The sequence below is a fragment of the Linderina pennispora genome (genome assembly GCF_002104995.1).
Source record: "Linderina pennispora strain ATCC 12442 chromosome Unknown DL89scaffold_14, whole genome shotgun sequence".
Classification (NCBI taxonomy): domain Eukaryota; kingdom Fungi; phylum Kickxellomycota; class Kickxellomycetes; order Kickxellales; family Kickxellaceae; genus Linderina; species Linderina pennispora.
In genome coordinates, this window is record NW_024468262.1 from 575,935 (window position 1) to 595,964 (window position 20,030).

The 20,030-nt window shown below is 55.9% G+C and overlaps 12 protein-coding genes across 12 annotated transcripts; 4 read left to right on the plus strand and 8 right to left on the minus strand.

The window, feature by feature from the left end:
* Nucleotides 1-37: 37 nt before the first annotated feature.
* DL89DRAFT_62104 (uncharacterized protein) lies at nucleotides 38-777 on the minus strand. Its single transcript, XM_040891886.1, has one exon. It carries the CDS (start codon nucleotides 469-471, stop codon nucleotides 82-84), a length of 390 nt encoding a protein of 129 aa, XP_040740915.1. The 5' UTR covers nucleotides 472-777; the 3' UTR covers nucleotides 38-81.
* Nucleotides 777-2,119, minus strand: DL89DRAFT_62093 (uncharacterized protein). The gene has a single exon (XM_040891885.1). The coding sequence runs from the start codon at nucleotides 1,920-1,922 to the stop codon at nucleotides 1,083-1,085; it is 840 nt and encodes a 279-aa protein (XP_040740916.1). The 5' UTR covers nucleotides 1,923-2,119; the 3' UTR covers nucleotides 777-1,082.
* A 623-nt stretch (nucleotides 2,120-2,742) lies between these two features.
* On the plus strand, nucleotides 2,743-3,557 carry DL89DRAFT_260050 (uncharacterized protein; the record flags this gene model as incomplete). Its single annotated transcript, XM_040885744.1, has 2 exons — nucleotides 2,743-2,840; nucleotides 2,867-3,557. 2 exons carry the CDS (start codon nucleotides 2,743-2,745, stop codon nucleotides 3,555-3,557), a joined length of 789 nt encoding a protein of 262 aa, XP_040740917.1.
* A 196-nt stretch (nucleotides 3,558-3,753) lies between these two features.
* Nucleotides 3,754-4,881, plus strand: DL89DRAFT_249231 (NAD-dependent deacetylase sirtuin-2; the record flags this gene model as incomplete). Its single annotated transcript, XM_040885158.1, has 1 exon — nucleotides 3,754-4,881. Exon 1 carries the CDS (start codon nucleotides 4,003-4,005, stop codon nucleotides 4,879-4,881), a length of 879 nt encoding a protein of 292 aa, XP_040740918.1. The 5' UTR covers nucleotides 3,754-4,002.
* Nucleotides 4,882-6,444: 1,563 nt separating this feature from the next.
* Nucleotides 6,445-6,663, plus strand: DL89DRAFT_226328 (uncharacterized protein; the record flags this gene model as incomplete). Its single annotated transcript, XM_040884803.1, has 1 exon — nucleotides 6,445-6,663. A coding segment is annotated over one exon (219 nt), but the record flags the coding sequence as incomplete, so codon positions are not given.
* Nucleotides 6,664-8,586: 1,923 nt separating this feature from the next.
* Nucleotides 8,587-10,509, minus strand: DL89DRAFT_62122 (uncharacterized protein). The gene is made up of 4 exons (XM_040891888.1): nucleotides 9,411-10,509; nucleotides 9,017-9,181; nucleotides 8,673-8,722; nucleotides 8,587-8,599 (listed from the first exon to the last, which is right to left on the minus strand). Exons 1-3 carry the CDS (start codon nucleotides 10,383-10,385, stop codon nucleotides 8,711-8,713), a joined length of 1,152 nt encoding a protein of 383 aa, XP_040740920.1. The 5' UTR covers nucleotides 10,386-10,509; the 3' UTR covers nucleotides 8,587-8,599; nucleotides 8,673-8,710.
* Nucleotides 10,510-11,410: 901 nt separating this feature from the next.
* Nucleotides 11,411-13,708, minus strand: DL89DRAFT_62111 (uncharacterized protein). The gene has a single exon (XM_040891887.1). It carries the CDS (start codon nucleotides 13,642-13,644, stop codon nucleotides 11,596-11,598), a length of 2,049 nt encoding a protein of 682 aa, XP_040740921.1. The 5' UTR covers nucleotides 13,645-13,708; the 3' UTR covers nucleotides 11,411-11,595.
* A 15-nt stretch (nucleotides 13,709-13,723) lies between these two features.
* On the minus strand, nucleotides 13,724-14,491 carry DL89DRAFT_62205 (uncharacterized protein). Its single transcript, XM_040891889.1, has one exon. It carries the CDS (start codon nucleotides 14,318-14,320, stop codon nucleotides 13,922-13,924), a length of 399 nt encoding a protein of 132 aa, XP_040740922.1. The 5' UTR covers nucleotides 14,321-14,491; the 3' UTR covers nucleotides 13,724-13,921.
* A 919-nt stretch (nucleotides 14,492-15,410) lies between these two features.
* Nucleotides 15,411-16,141, plus strand: DL89DRAFT_269971 (uncharacterized protein; the record flags this gene model as incomplete). Its single annotated transcript, XM_040888505.1, has 2 exons — nucleotides 15,411-15,654; nucleotides 15,695-16,141. Coding segments are annotated over exons 1-2 (668 nt in total), but the record flags the coding sequence as incomplete, so codon positions are not given.
* A 101-nt stretch (nucleotides 16,142-16,242) lies between these two features.
* DL89DRAFT_260057 (RNA-binding domain-containing protein) lies at nucleotides 16,243-16,617 on the minus strand (the record flags this gene model as incomplete). The annotated part of the gene is made up of 1 exon (XM_040885745.1): nucleotides 16,243-16,617. The coding sequence occupies one exon, from the start codon at nucleotides 16,615-16,617 to the stop codon at nucleotides 16,243-16,245; it is 375 nt and encodes a 124-aa protein (XP_040740924.1).
* Nucleotides 16,618-17,162: 545 nt separating this feature from the next.
* DL89DRAFT_62228 (uncharacterized protein) lies at nucleotides 17,163-18,829 on the minus strand. Its single transcript, XM_040891890.1, has one exon. It carries the CDS (start codon nucleotides 18,725-18,727, stop codon nucleotides 17,522-17,524), a length of 1,206 nt encoding a protein of 401 aa, XP_040740925.1. The 5' UTR covers nucleotides 18,728-18,829; the 3' UTR covers nucleotides 17,163-17,521.
* Nucleotides 18,830-18,856: 27 nt separating this feature from the next.
* On the minus strand, nucleotides 18,857-20,030 carry DL89DRAFT_269974 (uncharacterized protein). The gene has a single exon (XM_040888506.1). It carries the CDS (start codon nucleotides 19,968-19,970, stop codon nucleotides 18,966-18,968), a length of 1,005 nt encoding a protein of 334 aa, XP_040740926.1. The 5' UTR covers nucleotides 19,971-20,030; the 3' UTR covers nucleotides 18,857-18,965.

Sequence of the window (20,030 nt, forward strand, 5' to 3'; positions counted from 1 at the left end):
GTACGAGTGCTACATGCAGTCAACTGTTCCAGCCGACTACATATACTGCACTGCACTCCATCAACCATGCCAAATAACCATTCAAACTTGTCTGCAGTTTCTCCTCCTTGACATCCAGACTAGACAGCTCGCATTTTTATATTCTACACGACTTGCACCATGGTTGGCTTGAAACTCAACTATGTCGGCCAGCTCTTGGCTCTCTACACGGTGATCCAGCTCACATCGGCAACTGCTGGATCTGCAGCAGCCCGACAGCGGAGCGATCCACCCCCGCCCGCTGAACTCGGACCTTTTGCAGGATAAGAGCTGGGTCTTTCCGGATGCAGTGCTTGGCGCCAACGCGCGACGCATCGGCAAGCATCTGGTTGCAAGATCAGCCCAGTCAGGCAGCCAGCAGGCAGCCATCAGTGCGCATGCCTGGGACAACTGCGCTGCTGATGGCCAGCGTGCTTGCGACAAGGACAACATCAACGTCTACCTGCACTGCAAGAACACCGAGTACATCCCGATACACTGCCCAAAGAACATGCAATGCCTCGCGGTTTCTGGCACCGCTCACTGCCTGGAGCTCGAGAAGCAGGAGCCGCTAAAGGCGAAACAGCGCGATGTGCCAGAGGAGCTCGCTGGCGTCGACGATAATAACCTTGCCTGGGCGGCCTCATACTTGGTCGAGCATGCGGCCGAATCGAACAAAGGTCCTGCCAAGAAGGGCAAGGGTCACAGGAGGGACCGTGCAGGCTACGGTACCGGGCCGATAGCCTATTACGGTTAATCCCGGTGGTGACCCGTACGGACCCTATCAAGGAGGCGGTCCACCCATCTACGGGTCTGCCCTGCCGCCACCGGCCATCTATGGTCCTATATATGTCCCCCCGCCCAGCTACGGACATCCTCATGTCCCTCCGCCCAGCTATGGACATCCTCATGTCCCTCTGCCCAGCTATGGACCTCCTCATATCCCTCCGCCCAACTACGGACATCCTTATGTCCCCCCGCCCAACTACGTTGCTGCCACTATCACAGCTCCTCCCCCTGTGCCTCTGCCCCAGCCTCTGCCTTCACTTCGGCCATTAGCAACATCAACGACGACTGTCTGTGTCGACAGCAACGGTGTTATTATTCCATGTGGAGGTGGCCTGCCGCCTGGCCCGAGCATCTCCATCGCTATTCCACTGCCGACCTACACCTGGAATGGAGTCCTTCCCACAACAACAACAACAACAACCCCTTACAAGCCTGTGATTACAACAACTCCCTACATACCTGTGATTACAACAACCCCTTACAAACCTGTAATTGCACCAACCCCTTATATACCTGTGATTACAACAACCCCTTACATACCTGTGATTCCACCAACTCCTTACATACCTGTGATTACACCAACCCCCTACATACCTGTGATTGTACCAACCTATAGCAGTGGCTACAGCGATGGTTACAGCGGCGGTTACGACGGCGGCGGCAATAGCGCATATAACGCTGTCTACAGCGGCGGTTACAGCGATGGTTACAACGGTGGCTACAACGGTGGCTACAACGGTGGCTACAGCGATAGTTACAACGGCTACAACGGTGGCTACAGCGATAGCTACAACGGCTACAACGGTGGTTACAGCGATAGCTACAACGGCTACAACGGTGGCTACAGCGATAGCTACAACGGCTACAACGGTGGTTACAGCGATAGTTATAACGGCTACAATGGCGGTAGCCAGCCTTTGCCTACATACACAACTCTGGCGCAGCCATACAATGGAGGAAACCCTCCCTACTACGGAGGTAACCCTCCCTACTACGGAGGAAACCCCCCTTACTACGGAGGAAACCCCCCTTACTACGGAGGCAATCCTCCTTACTATGAAGGAAATCCCATCACTACCATATACAGACGTTTTGCCCACATCAGCGACTACCATCGAGTACGACTACTATGACGAGCAGTCCTATCCAGCAACATCGCTACCCATCGTCAACAATATTGCTGGTACAGACGAGACTGCCATTATTATCTAACATCCTGGCATCTCCAATCTTTTAATAGTTTTCACATTTCTGCACTGTTTTCAACCATTATACCGTTTTATATTGTGAACATTGAACACGACTATACTCCAAGTAGATCCCTGCTCGAACATGATGCTGTCCCCCTAAGCAGTGTATGCCTTTAAGCAGGAATTTGGTCTGCACTTCGGGTGCGCACAATGGGAGTGTATGTGCCAATAATCATCTCTGTCGCCTTTGTATCCACACACTCCTACACACTTGCATCATTAAAATTGGAGATAGCCATGCCAACAACTGCCCTGCTTCACCGCTTCAGACTACATATTCGGTAATGGCTGGCGACCTGGGTCCGCTCGCCACGTCGTCCTCAAGGAACCAGACAGCACATGGAGTTTCTCTAGGACCACTAGTACAGTGGGCCTCTTCGACTCGCTCTGGGTCACTGTAGCGTTCATCATTCTTGGGACTATCCTGCGAGGGTGACAGTGATGCCCACCCAGATTCTCCCACTCCGTAAACACCGGCGGATTCCTTGATCACGCCAAGACCGGCCAGCGCATTTTCGCTTTCATTCCCCTACAACTTTTTTAACATATTTTTTGTACTTTTTATTTCTAAATTGACAATGCGCTTGGACGAACCTCTCTACGCTGTTTTTGGCACTAGAATCCACAACACTAGCAGCTGCAGCTGGCTCTGCTGACAATACACCAGATTGCACGCTGAGCGACAATGGTTCTGGCCGCTACTACGACCTACGGCCTCTGCGGCGTGCTAATGGTGTTTATAGTGTTGACGGCTTCGATACAGGCTACTCGTTTGACATTAACGTATGCAGCGCACTTTCAGTATCTAGTGGTGAAAGTGCAGCGCAATGGCAGCGCAGCGGAGAGCGCGGGCTGATGGGTATGGCGAACACAAAACCGTTTCTTCGCGGCAAGCGCCTGCTGCTCGAATACACCGATGGAGACGTGTGTCCAAGCAATTCGCACTTGAAGCAGTCGACACTCATATCGTTCATTTGTGATAACGCAGTCCATGGTGCGGGCAATCCCGAGTTTGTCGCCGAATGGGACCAGTGCGCTTTTTTGTTCGAGTGGAGAACGCCGCATGCCTGTTCTGTGGAACACCTTGAGTCTGCACCAGACTCGCCGCAGCCACTACCCGCAGCAGATGATGACGACGACAACAGTAGAGGTGATGGAGGACTTTTAGATGGGCCTGACCGCAATTCGGTTATATTTGTCGCTGTGTTCCTGGTCGGCAGCATCTATATGCTGGGCGGATTCCTGTACAACCGCGTGTTCAACTCGTCCCGTGGGCTGCGTGGACTCGAGCAGTTGCCAAACTACGCAATGTGGCACGCAATCTACGTCTTCTTCAGCACCTGTTTTCTGACTGTGTTTGACGTCGTCACTTGCCGGCGGGGCGCTGTGCGCCGTCGTGGCGACATCAGCCTGGACTCTGAAGAGTACAACATCCGGACACAGCTGTTTGACTCGGACGAGGACGAGGACGACGCCCAACCGCTTTCGCGCCGCAGCTGATGATCTTTTGATCTTCAGCTGCATCAACAGCGCCAAGGGCAAAGGCTGAAAAAATTGACAGCTGTGGTGCCACAGCTGTTCTGGTCTACAGCTCCTCTTGCTACAGGTTTTTTTTGCTTTTGGTTGTTTTTATTATACAGGCTTAATACTCTAAATGCACGCTACAATGAAGGGAGAAAACACTATTACTACTAGCACCACTACAGTCGACGAGCTAGCTGATATCGTTCAGAGCCTCAACATCGGCACCAATGTCCGACAAAAGGACACGCGAGAGAGCGAAGCTACTGCGCAGGCAGGTGACGCTGTTGTGCCCGACAGCCACGAGTCGGAACCAGAGGAATCCCAGGAATTGGTTGTAGATGAAGCCGTACCCGATGTGGACAATGTCAGGGTCTATGAGCCAAGACTGGGCCGTCGCACGAAGACGATTTTCGGCAAGAGCATGTCGTCATTGGACCACATAGTCGACATGGTCAGCCAGGGCAAGGTGAAGAAGATTGTGGTCATGGCTGGTGCAGGAATTTCAACTGCCGCAGGAATCCCAGACTTCCGGTCGCCTGGAACCGGTCTGTATGCAAACCTGGCCAAATTTGATCTGCCATACCCCGAGGCAATTTTCACTATGGACTACTTTGAAGAGAACCCGAAGCCGTTCTTTGTGCTGGCCAAGGAGCTGTATCCGGACCTATACATACCGACGCTGAGTCACTTCTTTGTCAAGCTTCTGGAGTCGAAGGGCGTCCTGCTACGGCATTACACGCAGAATATAGACTGCCTAGATTCGATAGCCGGTGTTAGCGACGATCTGGTTGTGGAAGCGCACGGGTCGTTTAAGACTGCGCACTGCATCAACGAGGACTGCCGCGAGGAGCACTCGAAGGAGTGGGTCCGTGATCTGGTATTCCGTGATGAGATCCCACACTGCAGACAATGCGGCAGCCTGGTCAAGCCTGACATCACCTTCTTTGGTGAGGGCCTGCCCAAGCGCTTCTTTGACCTGATGCACGACGACCTGGACCAGTGCGATCTACTCATGGTCATGGGCACCTCTCTGGCCGTCCACCCGTTCGCAGGGCTTGTCAATCTCGTCAGCAAGAGCGTGCCACGCCTGCTCATTAACCGCGAGCGGGTTGGCGAATCGAAAGCACGCGGCGTCGGGCTTGATTTCGACGGTAGATTTGCCAGCGCTGTGCACCGTGATGCCCTGATGCTTGGCGACTGCGACGCGGCGTGTGTTTTGCTCGCCGATCGCCTGGGCTGGAAGCCCGAGCTATTAGCTCTTCGCCGCGAGTTTCTTGCTGCTCGACAGACGACAGCCTAGATCGGTGCCTTTTTGTTGATAAACTATAGCAATAGCAGCATAGCCAGCAGTTGCTGCGAATGATACCAGCCACGTAAAAGTGTCTGAGAATTCCTCTGCCTAGACCCTGCGTGCCCTTTTTCCTTTGTCTGCGGAAGCGGTGGTAGTGGTGTTTTTTCTGGCTCGAGTGCCAAACCAGCACCACAGCCGTCACCAGCCTACTCTTGCCTGCCGATCCTAGGCTAGTGCTGTCGGTTTGGGGACATGGCCAATCACAGGCAGACGCCAGGAGAAACATTATCTCCAGAGACATGTAATAGTGCCGCCGGCACTCTTCAGTCTGTAGTACGTATACGCACGCCGACATATGCAGCCGCTGCAGCAAATGTGCAGATTACGTAGATACTAGACCATCCACCACCCAGCAATAGGGGCTCTTGAGCGAGATGCCCTTTCCTACGTTTTTTGGTCGCCCACAGTGGATGCTGCCTAATAAGGAAGCTGGCGACATGTTTGAGAGCCTGCATCGCCGTCGCTTGCCCTTCTCTCAGAATCCCGTGTCCCAGCACATTAACAAAGTCACATCGCAATAGCAGCATTACTATCCTCCCCCTACCACGAGAGCAACAGCCAAATTCCCTTGGCGTCCCTAGGAGCCCTACCAAAATTTAAAATAAGGCTGCCCTCGCCCGCGCCCTCTTCTCCTCAGCTCCTTTCTCCTCCTCTTGGGCCTTTTTATTGCTATTCTTCACGATATCGGCAGATCGCTATTACGACTATAACGAACGGCCATTACCGCTTGCACACTCCCGATCCCTGGTCTCAAATTCATTAAACCAGCCCCTCCGTGTTGTTTAATTAATTCCTCGCGCCCTTTCGTCCTGGTCGGGCATATTCCTTGCTTCATTTCATTAACTTACATAACCAGCCGAAAAGTATATTGCCGGGCGTTCTAGACACTCAAGCCAGGCTATCTTGGTCCCATTCGTTAAAACTAGCTCGATCCTCAGAGGCTCGTGTATTGAATTTCCAAAGCATTCCACCAAGCCAGCACTGGCCGACTCCCTGCGAAGCGCATATTAGCCATTGCCTCCCGCACACAGTTGATCCTGAATTCTTCACCTAACACTTCGCTTCGCTACCCCTACCTCTCTTTTTCTGCCCTACCTTTCCTCTTTGACATCCGTTAACCTTCCCTCTTCCCCCATCGTCCCCCTTTACTCTCATTCCAGTTTATCCGCAGCATCTTTTCTTGACCCAATGTCATTCTTCGACAACTCATCATCAGCCATGCCTGGGTCCACAAGCATCGACATGATGTCGTTTCCAGATAGTGCTTCGGCTATCAGCCTACTTCTCGGCTCTCCATCCTGCGAGACAAACAGCACACAAGGACCACCTGCTGGTACGTCGTTATCATCGGATATGCCGTCACTGACAAGTTCGCCTGATGATTCTGTCTCTCCCTCCAGTGATAAAAACGATGCCCCACCGCCAAAGCGACGTGCCATGAACAACGTGCACACACCCACCCCCTCTTCCACCGCTCAGCAGCAGCAACAAGCGGCAATGCGCAAGATCCAGATGGTGACTGTGCAGTACACTGAGAAGGAGAAGCGCGAGCGCAAGTACGAGTGCACGCACTGCAAGAAGCGCTTTACACGGCCAAGCTCACTGACATCGCACGTGTACACACATACAGGCGAGAAACCGTTTGCATGCGACTTCCCAAATTGCACCAAGCGGTTCTCGGTGCTCAGCAACTTGAGGCGGCACTACAAGGTGCACACGCACAAGCGCCAATATGGTGGTCGCATGCGCAGTGCTACGACTGCCAGCATCATCGGCGACGCATGCAATATGTCAGCACATGGCATGTCGCAGTCGGCTGTAGGACGCACACCGTTCTCAGGGTTCACTGGCCGCAACCGCTTCAACACGCTTGTTTCTGATGACCGCTCAAGCTACCTACCTCCTCTAGCTGCTGCCAACACAACTGCTGGATTCAGCGACCAGAGGGTGTATGGATACGCGCCTAGCTTCCGCACCACAGCTGGATTGGCGCAGTCGGTATCTGCTCTGTCTCAGCAACAGCAGCAGGTAACTGGGGGGATGGGCTCCTTTGGGCCTTCGAGCCTCATGTACAACGCCAACTCGACGACGCAGTTCCCTGCAGCCATCTTTCCGTCCCTCGACAGCTCGATTTCATCACCCAATGCTGCTGCTGCTGCTGCTGCCGCTGCCGCTGGCTCAGCTATAGCTTCGTTGACGAGTGCAAATATGCCTCCGTCGTCACCCTCGTCCAACAGATCGGGCTAGCAGCAAGTCAACGCTGGGTGGATTCGACCCAGCCTCGCCCGGCAGCCTCGGGATAACGTTTCCTGCTCAGCTCACAACAGCAAGCATGTGGCCGCTCTCAATTGCGATCCCGCAAAATATGAGTGAGCTGCAGACCTCTGCTAATAGCGCCCCGATCGATATGACATCTACAGCAGCAGCAGCGTCGCTGTGCACACTGAACAGCAGCTCAGCCGCCATCGACAGAGCGCTGAGCAACATCTTCTCTCCGTCCCCCAAGATCGCGACGCCAGCGATTATTACAAACAGCTCAGTTACTACGAAGGCAATGCACGGTGGAATTGAGACAAGCAGCAGCGACCCATTCGCCCTACTTGATATTCCCAAGCAGCAGCAGCCGCAACAGCCAACAGCAGCAACAGCCGCCGCAGCAGATGGCGCCGTCAGCCAATATATTGACAGGCAATGAGTCGCTATTGGCGGCATGGTGCAGAGCACCAACACTTCATCAACCGATTCTCTGCTTGACAGCCTCAGCAGCAACGCTGCGTGCCTGTCTCAACCGAGCGGCGGACACAGCCAAAATTAGCGATCCCAATGTGGCAGCTCTTGCAGGCCAGCAGTTCGCTCTACAGCACCAACTGATGTGTTTGAGCTCCGTCTCTGCACATGTCTCGATGAAATTCCACATGTAGTATACCACCCGTGCGCCATTGCTTAACCCCATTTCCCACCCGGCTTTTTTTTCACGTATCATTCATTAAAAATGGCTTCAGCTCGTATGGTGTAGAGCGGAAGAGAATGGGGGAGGGTACATTCAGCAAAAGTGATGTTAAAACGGGATCAAAAAATGCCACCAGCTGGCCTACAGAACAAAACAGCCAGAATTAGAGTAGGTTCTGGAGCTGGCGGCAAATGTCCAGGATCTGGTCCTTCTCGCCCTGCGTGTCATCCTTGGCCACCTTAGTCGCCGGTGACGGGCTAGCAGTCGATGAGCGCACCGGGCTGTTTGCCGAGGCAACACCAAAGCTGCTGATCCGCGCATTGGAAGACTTTGTTGGCGTGCGCACCGATGCTTTGCTCAGGCTCGCGGATTTGCCGAGGCCCATGTGCATGGCTGCTGATGACCCCGGCCGCCGAGGGATCCCCGTGCGCGCGCCTGCTGCCGACTTTTCACCAGACGCAGATGCATCATGCGATGCCAGTGCCAGCACCATCAGCTTGGCCACCAGCTCGCGGGCCTCCTGCAAGTGCTGCTCCTTCTTCTTCTCCTCAGCCTCACGCGCCTCCTTCTCCTCTGTGTCGACCTGGGCAGCCTCCTCATCAGCCAAGGCGTCTTCAGCAGTGCCATCCGATTCCTTGGCATCCTGTTGCTGATCCGCCTCCTCGTCTGGTCCGCCCAGACGCTCCGAGTTCTTGCCAACGGTCGATTGCGCATCTTCTACAGATGACGAAGCAATGGTTCAGTGCAAGAGCCAGATGCCAAACGCAGCGTCTCGGTGATTGGGACTTACCTTCTGCCAGCTCCGCTGCGCTGATGACCTTGCCGGCCTTAATAATCGACCTGTACTCGATTGCCTCTTTGGCATCCTGTATTAGGTGTTCGAGATTAGAAATCAGGCGTTCATATGCTTTGTCCTCCATAAGCGCCGATCTCAGAGCCTATTTGGCGAGCGGTGAGGAGCTTGGATTGTGTTGTTGGGAATATACAGGTGCGCAATATATGTATGAATGTTGTGCGGAGGCTGTGACGAGAAAGTGCGGTTCTCACTATCATCACCATCATTGCCATGATGTCCACGACAACACAAGACCACATTTCACTGCACAACAGGCAAAGAGAGAACGCCGCACTTACCTCGTCGTTAATTTCGATATCAATGGCTGCCTCTGCGTCAAACGGCACCCTGTTCTTCAGCTGCTTGTTCAGGTCCCTGATCTTCTCGGTCTGCTGCTTGACGCGGGCTTCAAGCTGGGCATTGACAGCCATCAGCGACTTGTTTGAGATCTCAAGGTCCTGGATCTACACAGCGAGTAATCAATAAAAGCTGATCAGCGATGCATATATCGATAGGAGGCAAGGCACATCTGGCCTGACTCTCCTAGGCCAATATACCAGCAGCCAGATGACGACAGTGGAGATAAAGACAATCACCCGACCACCGCCAACTGCACATGCAAAAAAAAAAAAGCAAGTCACTCCGCCGAAATTAGCGTTCGCCCGCGGCTTATTCCTATGCACTGCAACGTACCTTCCGGCTGACCCGCGCCTCGGCAGCCTCCATCGATTCCTCCGAGGGCTGCATCACGGTGCTGTTGGACCGGCTGCGACCAGATTCCCGAGAGGCGTTTGACAGGGCGGACTTGACAGCATCCCGTGCGTTCTGTACCTCAGCGGCGTGGTTGACCAGATGTGAGCCGATGTTCGATGATGGCGACTGCGGGATGGGGTTCAGGAACATGGTATCGCCCATCGGCGTCTTTGCGCGCATCGGCCCAATCACCCGCGCTCCACCGCGCGCAACATTGACGACCATTGGCGCATTCGGGTCAGCCGACGACGGCGGCCGATGCCCAGTGGCTGTGCCTGGCCTGCCTCCTGGCTGCTGCTGCTGCGGTGGCGGCACCACCTGCAGTGCGCTGCTCGGACGGCTACCACTCAGCGGCGGCATCGGCTGCTGACCAGCCATCACCATCGCACCCGGCATGCCCATGCCCATGGTGCCAAAGCCGCCGCCAAACATGTTAGCCATGCCCATAGGAACCGGGTTCTGCTGCGCCATGTGGCCGGGCCAGAACCCCGTCACCGTGCTTGGCCGGCCCGACCGTGACGGCGCCCGCTGCTGCCCGTGCGGCGATTGCGGCGGTTGCTGCTCAGCCCGGCTGCCGGACCGGACGATGTTGGCCGGATCGCCGGCCATACCCTCGTAGTACGAGTTCATCCGCTGGCGGCCCATCGCGTCCTGCTGCTGGTGCGCATAGCTGACCTGGTGCGTGTAGTCGAGCTGGTGGTTGAGGAACTGCGCTGCTGAGGGAGGCCGCCGCATCTGTGCGCCCACGGGAGGCACCGGCTGCCCATTGCTATGCGACGGTGTGATGACCCGCGCTCCGCCGGGCAAGACGCGCGCCTGCGGCTGCATGCCGCTATCAGCGAACCCCGGGCCCTGCGCCCTACTGCTGGGACGCAGGATATTTGTTGCCTTGGCTCTACTGGGCGCTCTTTCCATTTCTTCAAGCAAAAAATAAAAGTAAAAGCGGGCTGGGGTCTAAATTTGAAAAGCTGGATTCGAGGAGTCCTATTACTGAAATGCGAACAAATGGAGCGAAAGAAGGCGAAAGACAGCTGAAACCAAGAAATCCGGCCGAGTCATCATCCCCCTAGGTTTGTTTACACCCCCTGGCGCTGACTGCTACTCCGACGATCAAGCAAAACTTTTTATTCTGAGCCACAAAGTGCTGGTCAAAATAGACGAGAATAGGCTCAGCGTCCGATATGGCCTCGGGGCTGGCTAGATATGCCGCGGCAGCAGCAGAAGATCAGAGAGCTCGGCCAGGTAGTACTCGACCTTTGACAGCGACGTCTGGCCGAAATCAGCAATCTCGACCAGGTGGTGCTTTCCGTCAAAGAAGTGCGAGTGCTTCAGGAACCAGTCCTGCAGGTCGCCGCGCTTCTTGTCCAGCAGCTTGGTAATGTACCGCTTCTCGGCATCGGTCCCCTGCTCATAGCCGTCCGTGGGCACAAACGTGACGTACTTTTCGACCACCTCTCTGGTGAACGTCACCATGTCCGGGTCCTTGGCAGTAAACACTCTTGGTCCTTCCTCGTCCAGCACCTTTTTGCGCTGGCGGTTCTGCATGTCGACAAAAGTGCGGAACTTGTCCTTGGTCTGGCCCCACATGTCGAATTTCTGCTGCTCCAGGCGCGCACAAAAGTCGCGCACGGTCTGCTCCTCGTCGGCCATCTCGCGCTCCATCCGTCGCAGCTCCTGGCCGTGCTTGTCACACATATGCTCCGCCCACTTGTCCTGCACGCGGCGGAGGGCTATTTTGCACATCACCTCACACATCACCGCCTGATATTCGACGTCACGGAATGCCGCACTGACATTGTCCACCGCTGCCCGGTCGTGCTGTACACCGATATCCCACTTTTCGATTTCGCTGCAGTTTAGCAGGGACTGCGGGAAGGCGCCTAGAAGGTCAGGGTGCTCGGTATACAGCGTCGAGAACCAGGCCAGAGCCAGGCTGACAAACTGCTCCTGGTCGAGGTCAAACTTTACATAGTTGGGCACCAGCAGCACCGGCCATGTATGGAACTGGGCGATCGCGCCCTGCCGTAACAGAAACACAACGATCTCCCGCAGCTCCGCCCGTCGCTCGTGCCGGATCTGGTCCCGCCCGCCGTCGTCCTTGGCCGAGCTGCTCGGCTTTGGCTTGTCATTCAAGCCCAGTGCGTCGAGCACATGGATTGCTGGACGTGGCAAGTGCAGCAGCGCCAGCAGCTTGGGCAGCGAGCACAGGTGGAAGCCTTGGCTGTTGAACTGGCTTATCAGTGCAGGCGTCAGCTGCTTGAGCGTCGGAGTGTACGTGTGGCCCAAATTGACCGGGCACACGACCCGTGCGACATTCCAATAGATCAGGTGAGCAACCAGCCGGCACAGCTGCGCAAACGAGCAGTCCTACCAGCGTGTGCAGCATTGCCAGCGTCTTATTCGGCGTTGCACGCTCAATAACCGCCACTAGCGTGGGCGACGCATCGGCAAACAAGAGCTGTCGGCGAAGGGTGTTGGTGTCGCCAAGCAGCAAAATTGCATGGTACGGCTTGATCCGTGGGTAGAGCCCGTGCTGGTGCTCGCGCAGCTCGCGTCCAGTGACAATGACATCAGCCTGTTCCACCGCCCCACGTGCCATGCCCTTGCCCTGGTGCGTGTGTGTCCACGGCTTCGCTGGCAAGCCATGCGCCATTGCACCGCTCGACTCGTAGTTGAATCCGATGTCGCCGCTCTGACTCGGCGCAAACAGTGCTGGCCCCCAGTACTCCTGCACTGGTGGGGCCACTGATTGGGATACCTGTCGCAATGCATCTAATCTCTGGCTTAGCTGCAGCTGGCTGGCAGCAGATATGTCGAGCGCGCTGCCTGGTGTGCTTTCTGACGGCGTGGCTGGCCGCGGTGTGGTAGCCAGGGACACAACATTGCTGCGATCAACAAGATTGTTGCTGTTGTGTCCAGTCTGGCCGTATCCCGAGTTGAAGAATGCTCGTGGCCGTGCTGTCGGCACTGGCCGGTTGAGTCCCGGTCCGCTGGGAATCTGCAGCGACACCATGATCCGCTTGTGAATGTGCAGGTTGACCAACTCGCTGTTGCGCAGGCCGTTGTACAGCTTGATCAGATCGCAGGCTAGCGAGGACCTTGCAACCAACTCCTGGATGTACCTGGCCGACGTGTACCTGTCCTTCAGGGCCATGTCATTGAGGCTGCGAATAACCCGCGACTCTGTCAGCACATAGTTTGCACCATTCTGCTCGATCTGCAGCGCCTTTGTGAGCCGCTTCAACACATGCCCATACAGCAGATTGGCCAGTGTCTCGACCCCAGGGGCCGTGTTGTCCAGCATGAACACGATATGGAACAGCGAGTCGTACCGCGGTTTGCGGTACCCGCGTCGCTTCCATTCTTTGCTGTCACGTACAGCCCACTCCCCTTCTGATATCGCGCTGTCTCCGGCCTCGCTCGGCTCCCGGTGCATCATCAGATTCAACAGCCCCAGATCCGCGAGCAGCTTTGTGCCATGATGTCGCGACGCCCGCCCCACCATCATATCGGACTTGACCTTCCACCCGTCAAAATCCGTCATCGATGCAAACCGTGACATCGAGTCGGCTTCGTCCTGCTCCGTGTCATAGTAATCAGGATCCTGTGCCCGCTCATTGGGGTCGTCGCGCAGAGGATGGCCCACAAACAGAACCTTGTCTATCGCCACCTGGAACCGCTGATCGCTCATCGACGGCTTGGGCGAGAACAGCTGTGCTAGGAACTTTGTCTCGAACCCGTGCATCGATTGCTCCATGCATGGTCTCCGATCGCCCTCGCTCCCAAGCTCGGCAGCCAGTGCCCCGCCGGTGAACTGCCGCACGCTACTGGCGCTTTCGCTCGTCCTTGCGTCCTTTGGTGCTGGCTTGGGCTGTGTCATTGCCGTAGCAATCGATGTATAGCTGTCGTTGCGTGACGCCATGCCGTCTTTTATCCGTCCGTCTGTGTGCGCTGTCTCGACTGCGCTCTTGTCGTGCGATTCACCAGCATCAATGCTGCCCTCCTTGCTGAGCCGGGTGCTACGCTTGCGTGCTTCAGCCGCTTCATTTTCGCTTAAAACTGACTTGGCGTACTCGTAGTCGAACTGTGTTAGCGGATAACGAAGAGGCAGGTGATCGCCCTTGGACGAATATGTGGCTAGAAACACCCCTAGGATCGCGTCTTCTGCCTTCATGTCTATGCAGCTGGCGAATATGTGAAGATAGTGGCAGGCGAAGGGTTGCAAAAAGTGTGCAAAGGTAGGAAGTGGGGGCGGCACGTCGTCAACCGCCTTTGGCTGATTCATCGCCAAATGGATGCGTGCGGATAGTATGGCATTCGGAGAGGAAGTAGATCAGTTGATTCCGATTTTTGGGCTCTGTCCCCTATGTCTCGCTATGACTTCAGCTAGCTGGATTTGGAATACGTGCACTTATATACATTGCATTCGCTTAAAACAATGTAAACATATCTTAGCAGCACCCGTCCTTGGTGTGTGACATTGGCACCACGCTAAACGGCGTTGACTCCTCGACTGGATTCTTGATCTGAGTGAACCCATCGATGATCGAGCCTTGGCCAATTTGGTGCTTCAGCCTACGCATCATCGCCCTATACCTGATCCCCTCGACACTGATCTGGCCCAGCGTTAGCCCAAGGCAGATAACGCAGAACATGGGGATATACACGTTCATGATCGCAATCATCAGCACGTAGCGGAACAGCGTCACCACAAAGTAGATGCATGCCCGCGGGAAGATGCGCCACGGCTGTCCAGGCTTGTCCTGGATGAGGTCAATGCTCAGCGAGAGCAGGCGCTCGGCAATTCCCAGCACAATGAGGAAGAAGTATGCCAGAGCAAAGCTTGCCATCTGTCTTGAGACTGTATGCCTTGAAAACCAAGTTCAGATAGATTGGGAACTGCTCATGATTGCTACTGCGGGCCATCAGCGCGTGGTGAGCATGCATGAACGCGTCAGCAAGAAGAGCAGTCATCGCAGTTCAGGATATTGTCAATGGAGAGCGGGTAAAAGTGAATGCAATGCAGAGAAGAGAAAGCGTGCGGTTTCCTCTGCTTCTGCAATGACTCTTTGAGATACCCTTGACATTGGAAAATGGTGGCTAGAGCCGAGACCACTTTTCATTCACCACATCTTCCCTCATGTTGGCCTCCCGCAATAACCGAACCTGGGCCGAGACCCAGTTAGCCTTGATCCACGCTGAGGGGTTTTTACCGTAGCTATCGAATGCCATCAGCAAGATGTATTTGCAGCAAGGACAGCAGCGGGAAGAAGCTGGGAGGCACTTGTGTTTGAGGAAAATTAAGGACGAGAGTGGTTTTTTTAAAAGAACCATGGTGTTTACAAGAGTTGCTGCTGCTACATGGTGCTTTTCATTCATGCCAGATAGCAGTGGATGGATATCATCAAGAGCCTGCTAGAAGTAGCACCTCCAATGGCCATAAAGAAAATGTACATGGCAATATTGGTCAATGCATGTCTCAAGGTCAGCGACAGCAGTGATATTCATGTATGCAATTCTAGCATTGCAGTGTGTAGCTTGAATGTCATTACAAGATGGACATGCCTTTGAATGCGGGTGGGCTGGCAGTAAAGGCGTAGCGCTGCAAAGGTGCTATCGCTTGCAGGCAAAATCGTGATGGGAAATATAATAGTGGAATTTGGAGAAACCCGCACTACAGAATTGCTACTAGCTCCTTCGCCTTACCATACCTGGCAGATCTGCCAGCTGCCTGCCAAGGCATGCATTTAGGAGGATGTGCGTCCAAATGAAGCAGGTCTGCTTGGAGCGGCCAGAATGCATATGACAATACTTCCGCCGGCCCAACCCGCCCATACATGTGCGGCAAACCTTGCTATGATGGTGCTGCGGTGGGGAAGAGTGGCGAACCCCTGTAAATTGATTGTTGACCTTTTTTGTTTCTTGCATGCCGGAATGTCTTGGGAACGTCCTTCGAACGATGCATGGAACAACCCTCCCGAACAGCCCCATTGGCCAGTGAAGTCCTCCAACGTGCTCCGGTCAGGCGGGATTGCCCACACACATTGCGCGAGGGGCGTATTCCAAAAATAGCAATTTTCCAAGCTGGTTCTACAGTGAGCAGCCCTTGCCCGGCACTTCAAAAACAACAGCCTATCCCCACGGGAGCTGAAAAAGTATTAAACGTCGCTGTTTTCTATCTCTCGTCCGCCCTCAACTTTTTTCTCTTTTTATACTTGCTCTAGTAAAATGTCTACTCCCCTCGTTGACGCGTTCACACAGGCTCACCACACACTCGTGGCCCGCAGCACCGACCATAAGCTGTTCCCAATCTACCTGAACCTGGTTTTCAAGGCATACAATCTCAAGACAGATGGAAACTTTGCTCTGGCATACTTTTTCCTCATTGTGCTGGGAATTGCCGAGCGCCTGCTCTCGCTGAGCATTGACCTCATCCAGGACAAGCCTGGACAGCCGTGGCGCATCTTCCCGCGGGCATGCATCTACTTTGTGGTGACGCTGTTCCGCTACGTGCTGATGATTGCGATCATGAACGTGTATATCCCCATGTTCTGCGTTATCTGCCTTGGACTGACGCTGGGCCAGATCAGTGTCGAGGGGATCAGGTACTGGATGATGATGCGCCAGGTCAAGCGCGCCAAGGCCCACCAGGCGCTGGACGGCTCGGCCGAGTCGTTCGGGATGCCGCCCAAGACATCGCACATCAGCGAGTCATGCTGCTAAACTCCTCCTCTGTCTCTATTTAATTGTAATTAGCAATCAAACCACTATCTTACTTTCTGCGGCTCTTGAATTCGATGAAGGCGCGCTTGTCCAACCGCTTGACCTTGCGGATGTCAGCGTCGCGCTTCTTCCAGGTGCTCTTGCGCAGCATAATCGGGCGGCTTCCGACGTACTTGCCGTTGAATTCGCGCCAGGCGGCCAAAAAGTCGTCGGGGCTGGCAAAGCTCAGGAAGCCGTAGCCCTTGCTCTTACCCGATTTCTTCTCGACCACCACCAGCGCCCTCTGCATGGTCGGGAACTTGCCAAATACCTGCTCGAGCATCTCGGTTGTGACGTCTGGGCCCAGGTTGCCGGCAAACAGGCGGTAGTCGTCCTCGGGCCACTCGGCCAATGTCTCGTCCTCCCAGACCTGGCCGCCGGCCATGCGGACCACTCGCCGCCGCTTGCTACGCGGCTTCTTGTCGTCAGTCTCATGATCCTTGGCTGGCTCGGCATTGTCTGCGGCTTGCTCCGAGTACGGGAGATACGTGCTCTGTGTGTAGTCGTAATAGTAGTATTGGCCGCTTACAGGTGTTGTAGAGCCATGTGTAGCCGCTCTCGTCTGTCACATACGTGTACTGCTCGCTGGCATCGCCGCCTTGCGCTGGTGGGAATGTGGATTCTGCTGGGGCTGGCTTGGCCTGCGGGTTCTGGCGATGTCGGAGTGCCGGGGATGCTGTCGCTGTTTGGTGGCCGACGCCGAGGGCTTGTTGAGCACTGGCTCAGCAGGACAGCGTGGCTGGTCTTGTGCTGCCCAGTGGCTTCCGAGCTCTGACACGGTTTCTGTTTGGTAACATGACTTTTAATAGAGAAAAGACTGAGGGCTGGCCAGGACTGATAGCGCACCATCACCATCTCGGGATATTAGAGCTATGCTGGATATGGGCATGTAATGGGAACACGCCATTACCCCAAACTCCTCCCTGACATGACATGCTGCTGCATGTGTATTTGAGGATGCTTGTATTAGAATTACAATCATTGTAGAAGGATGCAGTTTTTATGCAGGAGTGGGTGTGCCTGGGACAATAACAGACTCGCCCGACCCGACAATCAGCGCGACGCTCTCTGCCGGAATGCACGCCAGGCCCGGAAACGCCGGCGGCTGCACAACCGACGCTGCGCTGTCAGCCGAGAACATCGACAGCGCCGGCGAATGCACAGCACGATGGGCGCTGGCCGGCTCCGACAGAGTCGAGTCGGGAGACGCAGTGTTGAGATGACGGTACCGCCGCGACGTATGGAGCCAGGACGCTGCATTGCGTGCCGCCCGCGGGTTTGCCAGATAATCAATTGTGCGCATACCGAACCACCACAGGCGAATGTGGAAGCCCAGTAACAAAGCCAGGCCCAGCGCAGAGACCACGGCAATAATTATGTAAGCAGCCAGCAGTGTCAGACACAGAACAACGACAAACTGCGACGGGCTGCCGGAGCCGCCCAGCACTCGCCACAGCGTATCCTTGAACTCGGCTTGGCGGCCGACTGACACGCACACGACACGGATAGCACACGCCAGCAGCAGCATGATGTGCGCTAGGGCCAGGGCCTATGAACGAGAAGAATAAGCGGTAGTTGGTGTCGGCAATGCACGTGTTGAGCCAGCGACAGTGGTGGTCGTAGCCGCCGACGCACTTGTTGCAGCGCTTGCAGTGGCGAGTGCCTGGGTTCACCAGCACGCAGCACACCTGGCACACGCTGGTCACGGCGTCGACCACCGGCACACCGCGCTCAAACACATAGTTGGTGTTGCGACTGCCGTGCACTAGCCGCACCTCAGAGGCCTCGGTGCAACTCAGCGATGTCCACAGATCCAGCACAACCGTCGCAGCACTCAGCACTACTGCACCGGCCAGCACCACATACCATGGGCCCGCACGATCCGCCACCCGCAGATAGAGCAGGATCGCCGAGTAAAACCCGCCCAGCAGCACGCCAATCACCGCCCAGTGGATAAGGAACAGCAGGTCCCACGGCCGCTCAAACCCGTGGCGCCGCAACCACAGCACCGTTGCACCGTGGGGAACCGACTCCGACGCAGGCACGAGCTGGGCCGCCCGCGTCCCGCCACCGTCCAGGGAGCCGTCACCCGACGCGCCAATGAACGGCGGGTGTGAGCCTATCTGTACCAACGTGGCCGACTCGGACGCCGACAGCGCCATGGTCCGCACACTACACGGCTGCTTGGCAAAGCCGCTGTCGTACCCGCTGTGGTCGTCCGAGATGGTTTCGCACTGTGTGCTGGCGCGCTGGTGCTCGGCCTCGCTGCTGTCGTCGGATGCGGTGCTGGGCGCATAGTCGGAGCCGACTATGTCAAAGTCATGGATTGCCTGCGTCGACGCTGTGCGTTTGCGTGAGAATATCGGCACAAAGACGCTGTACGAGGGCTCCGGGTCCTCGTGGCTTATCCGCTCGCCGCTGGCCCACTCGTGCGAGCTGCGCGGGGACCCATCCGGGCTGGCGGTGGGTGTGGTTTCGTCGTGGTCTAGCGGCATTATCAGCGAGCACTACAGACCATGTCCTTGTATCATGCAAGCGCAAAGCTGGGAGATGGGTAGAGTACAGAAAAACTATAGCGAGAGTATCGAGAAAGGAAAGAGAAATTCATTTTTCAAAACCACCCGAACTATCAGGAACGCCCCCAAATTTCGGCGATCACGTTGTTGGGCTCTAGTCCAATGCCTTTCCAGTAAGCGTGAGGCTGGATCGAACTACAATAGTAGACGTCCTGCCTCAAGCCAGCTGCTGGCGGACCTCCTCGGCAAAGTCGGGCTTGTCGGCCTTCTCCACGCCCTCGCCGCGCTCGTACCGCACAAACGACAGAATCTCAACCGGCGCCCCGATCTCCTTTGAGATCTTGGCCAGCACCTCCTTGACCGAGCCGCCGCCAAACAAAAACTGCTGCTCCTCCAGCACTACTGCGTCCGGCGCCTCGGCCTGCTCACCAGCCTTCTGGTACTCCTCCATGGTGGTGAACCGCGGCCCATACCCAACCACCTGCTGCGCGAGCCGGCGCGTCAGCTGGCTCAGCGTGCTCCGGTGTGCGTCGCTCTTGATGCTGCTGGTCACAGCCACCAGCCCGCCGATCTTGCCCGCCGATCCACCGGCGCTGCCCTTGACGCTGCCATGCACATAGCCGCTCACCACAATGCTTTCAGCCGCCGACGGTGCGCCCACCACCGCTGCCCGCCGCAGCACGATGTTTTCGCCCAGCCGTCCGATCGTCTCGGTGATGGTGTCGCTCACGGTGCGGCCATCGAGCATTTTGGCGGCTAGGTCATGTGCCTCGATCCCTGCCAGCACCGCCCCCTCCGCCGACGTGCTGGCGAACCCCATGCCGGCCTGTGCAATCTCTGCCGCCAAGTCAACAAACGACGCATTGCGAGCCACAAAGTCTGTCTCGCACCCAAGCTCCACAATCGTCGCTGCGGTCAGCGACTCGTTCACAAACACCGACACCGCTCCCTCCGAGGCCACGCGATCCTTGACCTTGTCGGCCTTCTTGGCCCCCGCCTTGAGCGCGTCCTCCTCCAGCCACGCCAATGCCCGGGTGATGTCGTTGTCGCAGCTCAGCAGCGCCTCTTTGGCTTTGCTCATGGCCACCGGGTTCAGTGTGCGCAGCTTCTTCAGCGCCTTGATGTCCACCTTGGCTGTTGTGTATGCACGCGCGAGTGTCGCCGTGGGACGTAGCCGCGGGGCGATGATGCTGCGGCGTACGGAGAGGCTGATAAACGACATTCTTTTTCTTGCTGTGAACTGAAGCGTGGTGCAATTGCGAAATTCGGGCTTGTGTAAGAG

Coding starts and splice junctions, on each gene's coding strand:
- DL89DRAFT_62104 (XM_040891886.1), bottom strand. CDS start 471: ATGTTGTCCTTGTCGCAAGCACGCTGGCCATCAGCAGCGCAGTTGTCC.
- DL89DRAFT_62093 (XM_040891885.1), bottom strand. CDS start 1,922: ATGGTAGTCGCTGATGTGGGCAAAACGTCTGTATATGGTAGTGATGGG.
- DL89DRAFT_62122 (XM_040891888.1), bottom strand. CDS start 10,385: ATGGAAAGAGCGCCCAGTAGAGCCAAGGCAACAAATATCCTGCGTCCC. Junction 9,182..9,410: donor AGGCGCGGGTCAGCCGGAAG/GTACGTTGCAGT, acceptor CTCGCTGTGTAG/ATCCAGGACCTTGAGATCTC.
- DL89DRAFT_62111 (XM_040891887.1), bottom strand. CDS start 13,644: ATGAAGGCAGAAGACGCGATCCTAGGGGTGTTTCTAGCCACATATTCG.
- DL89DRAFT_62205 (XM_040891889.1), bottom strand. CDS start 14,320: ATGGCAAGCTTTGCTCTGGCATACTTCTTCCTCATTGTGCTGGGAATT.
- DL89DRAFT_62228 (XM_040891890.1), bottom strand. CDS start 18,727: ATGCCGCTAGACCACGACGAAACCACACCCACCGCCAGCCCGGATGGG.
- DL89DRAFT_269974 (XM_040888506.1), bottom strand. CDS start 19,970: ATGTCGTTTATCAGCCTCTCCGTACGCCGCAGCATCATCGCCCCGCGG.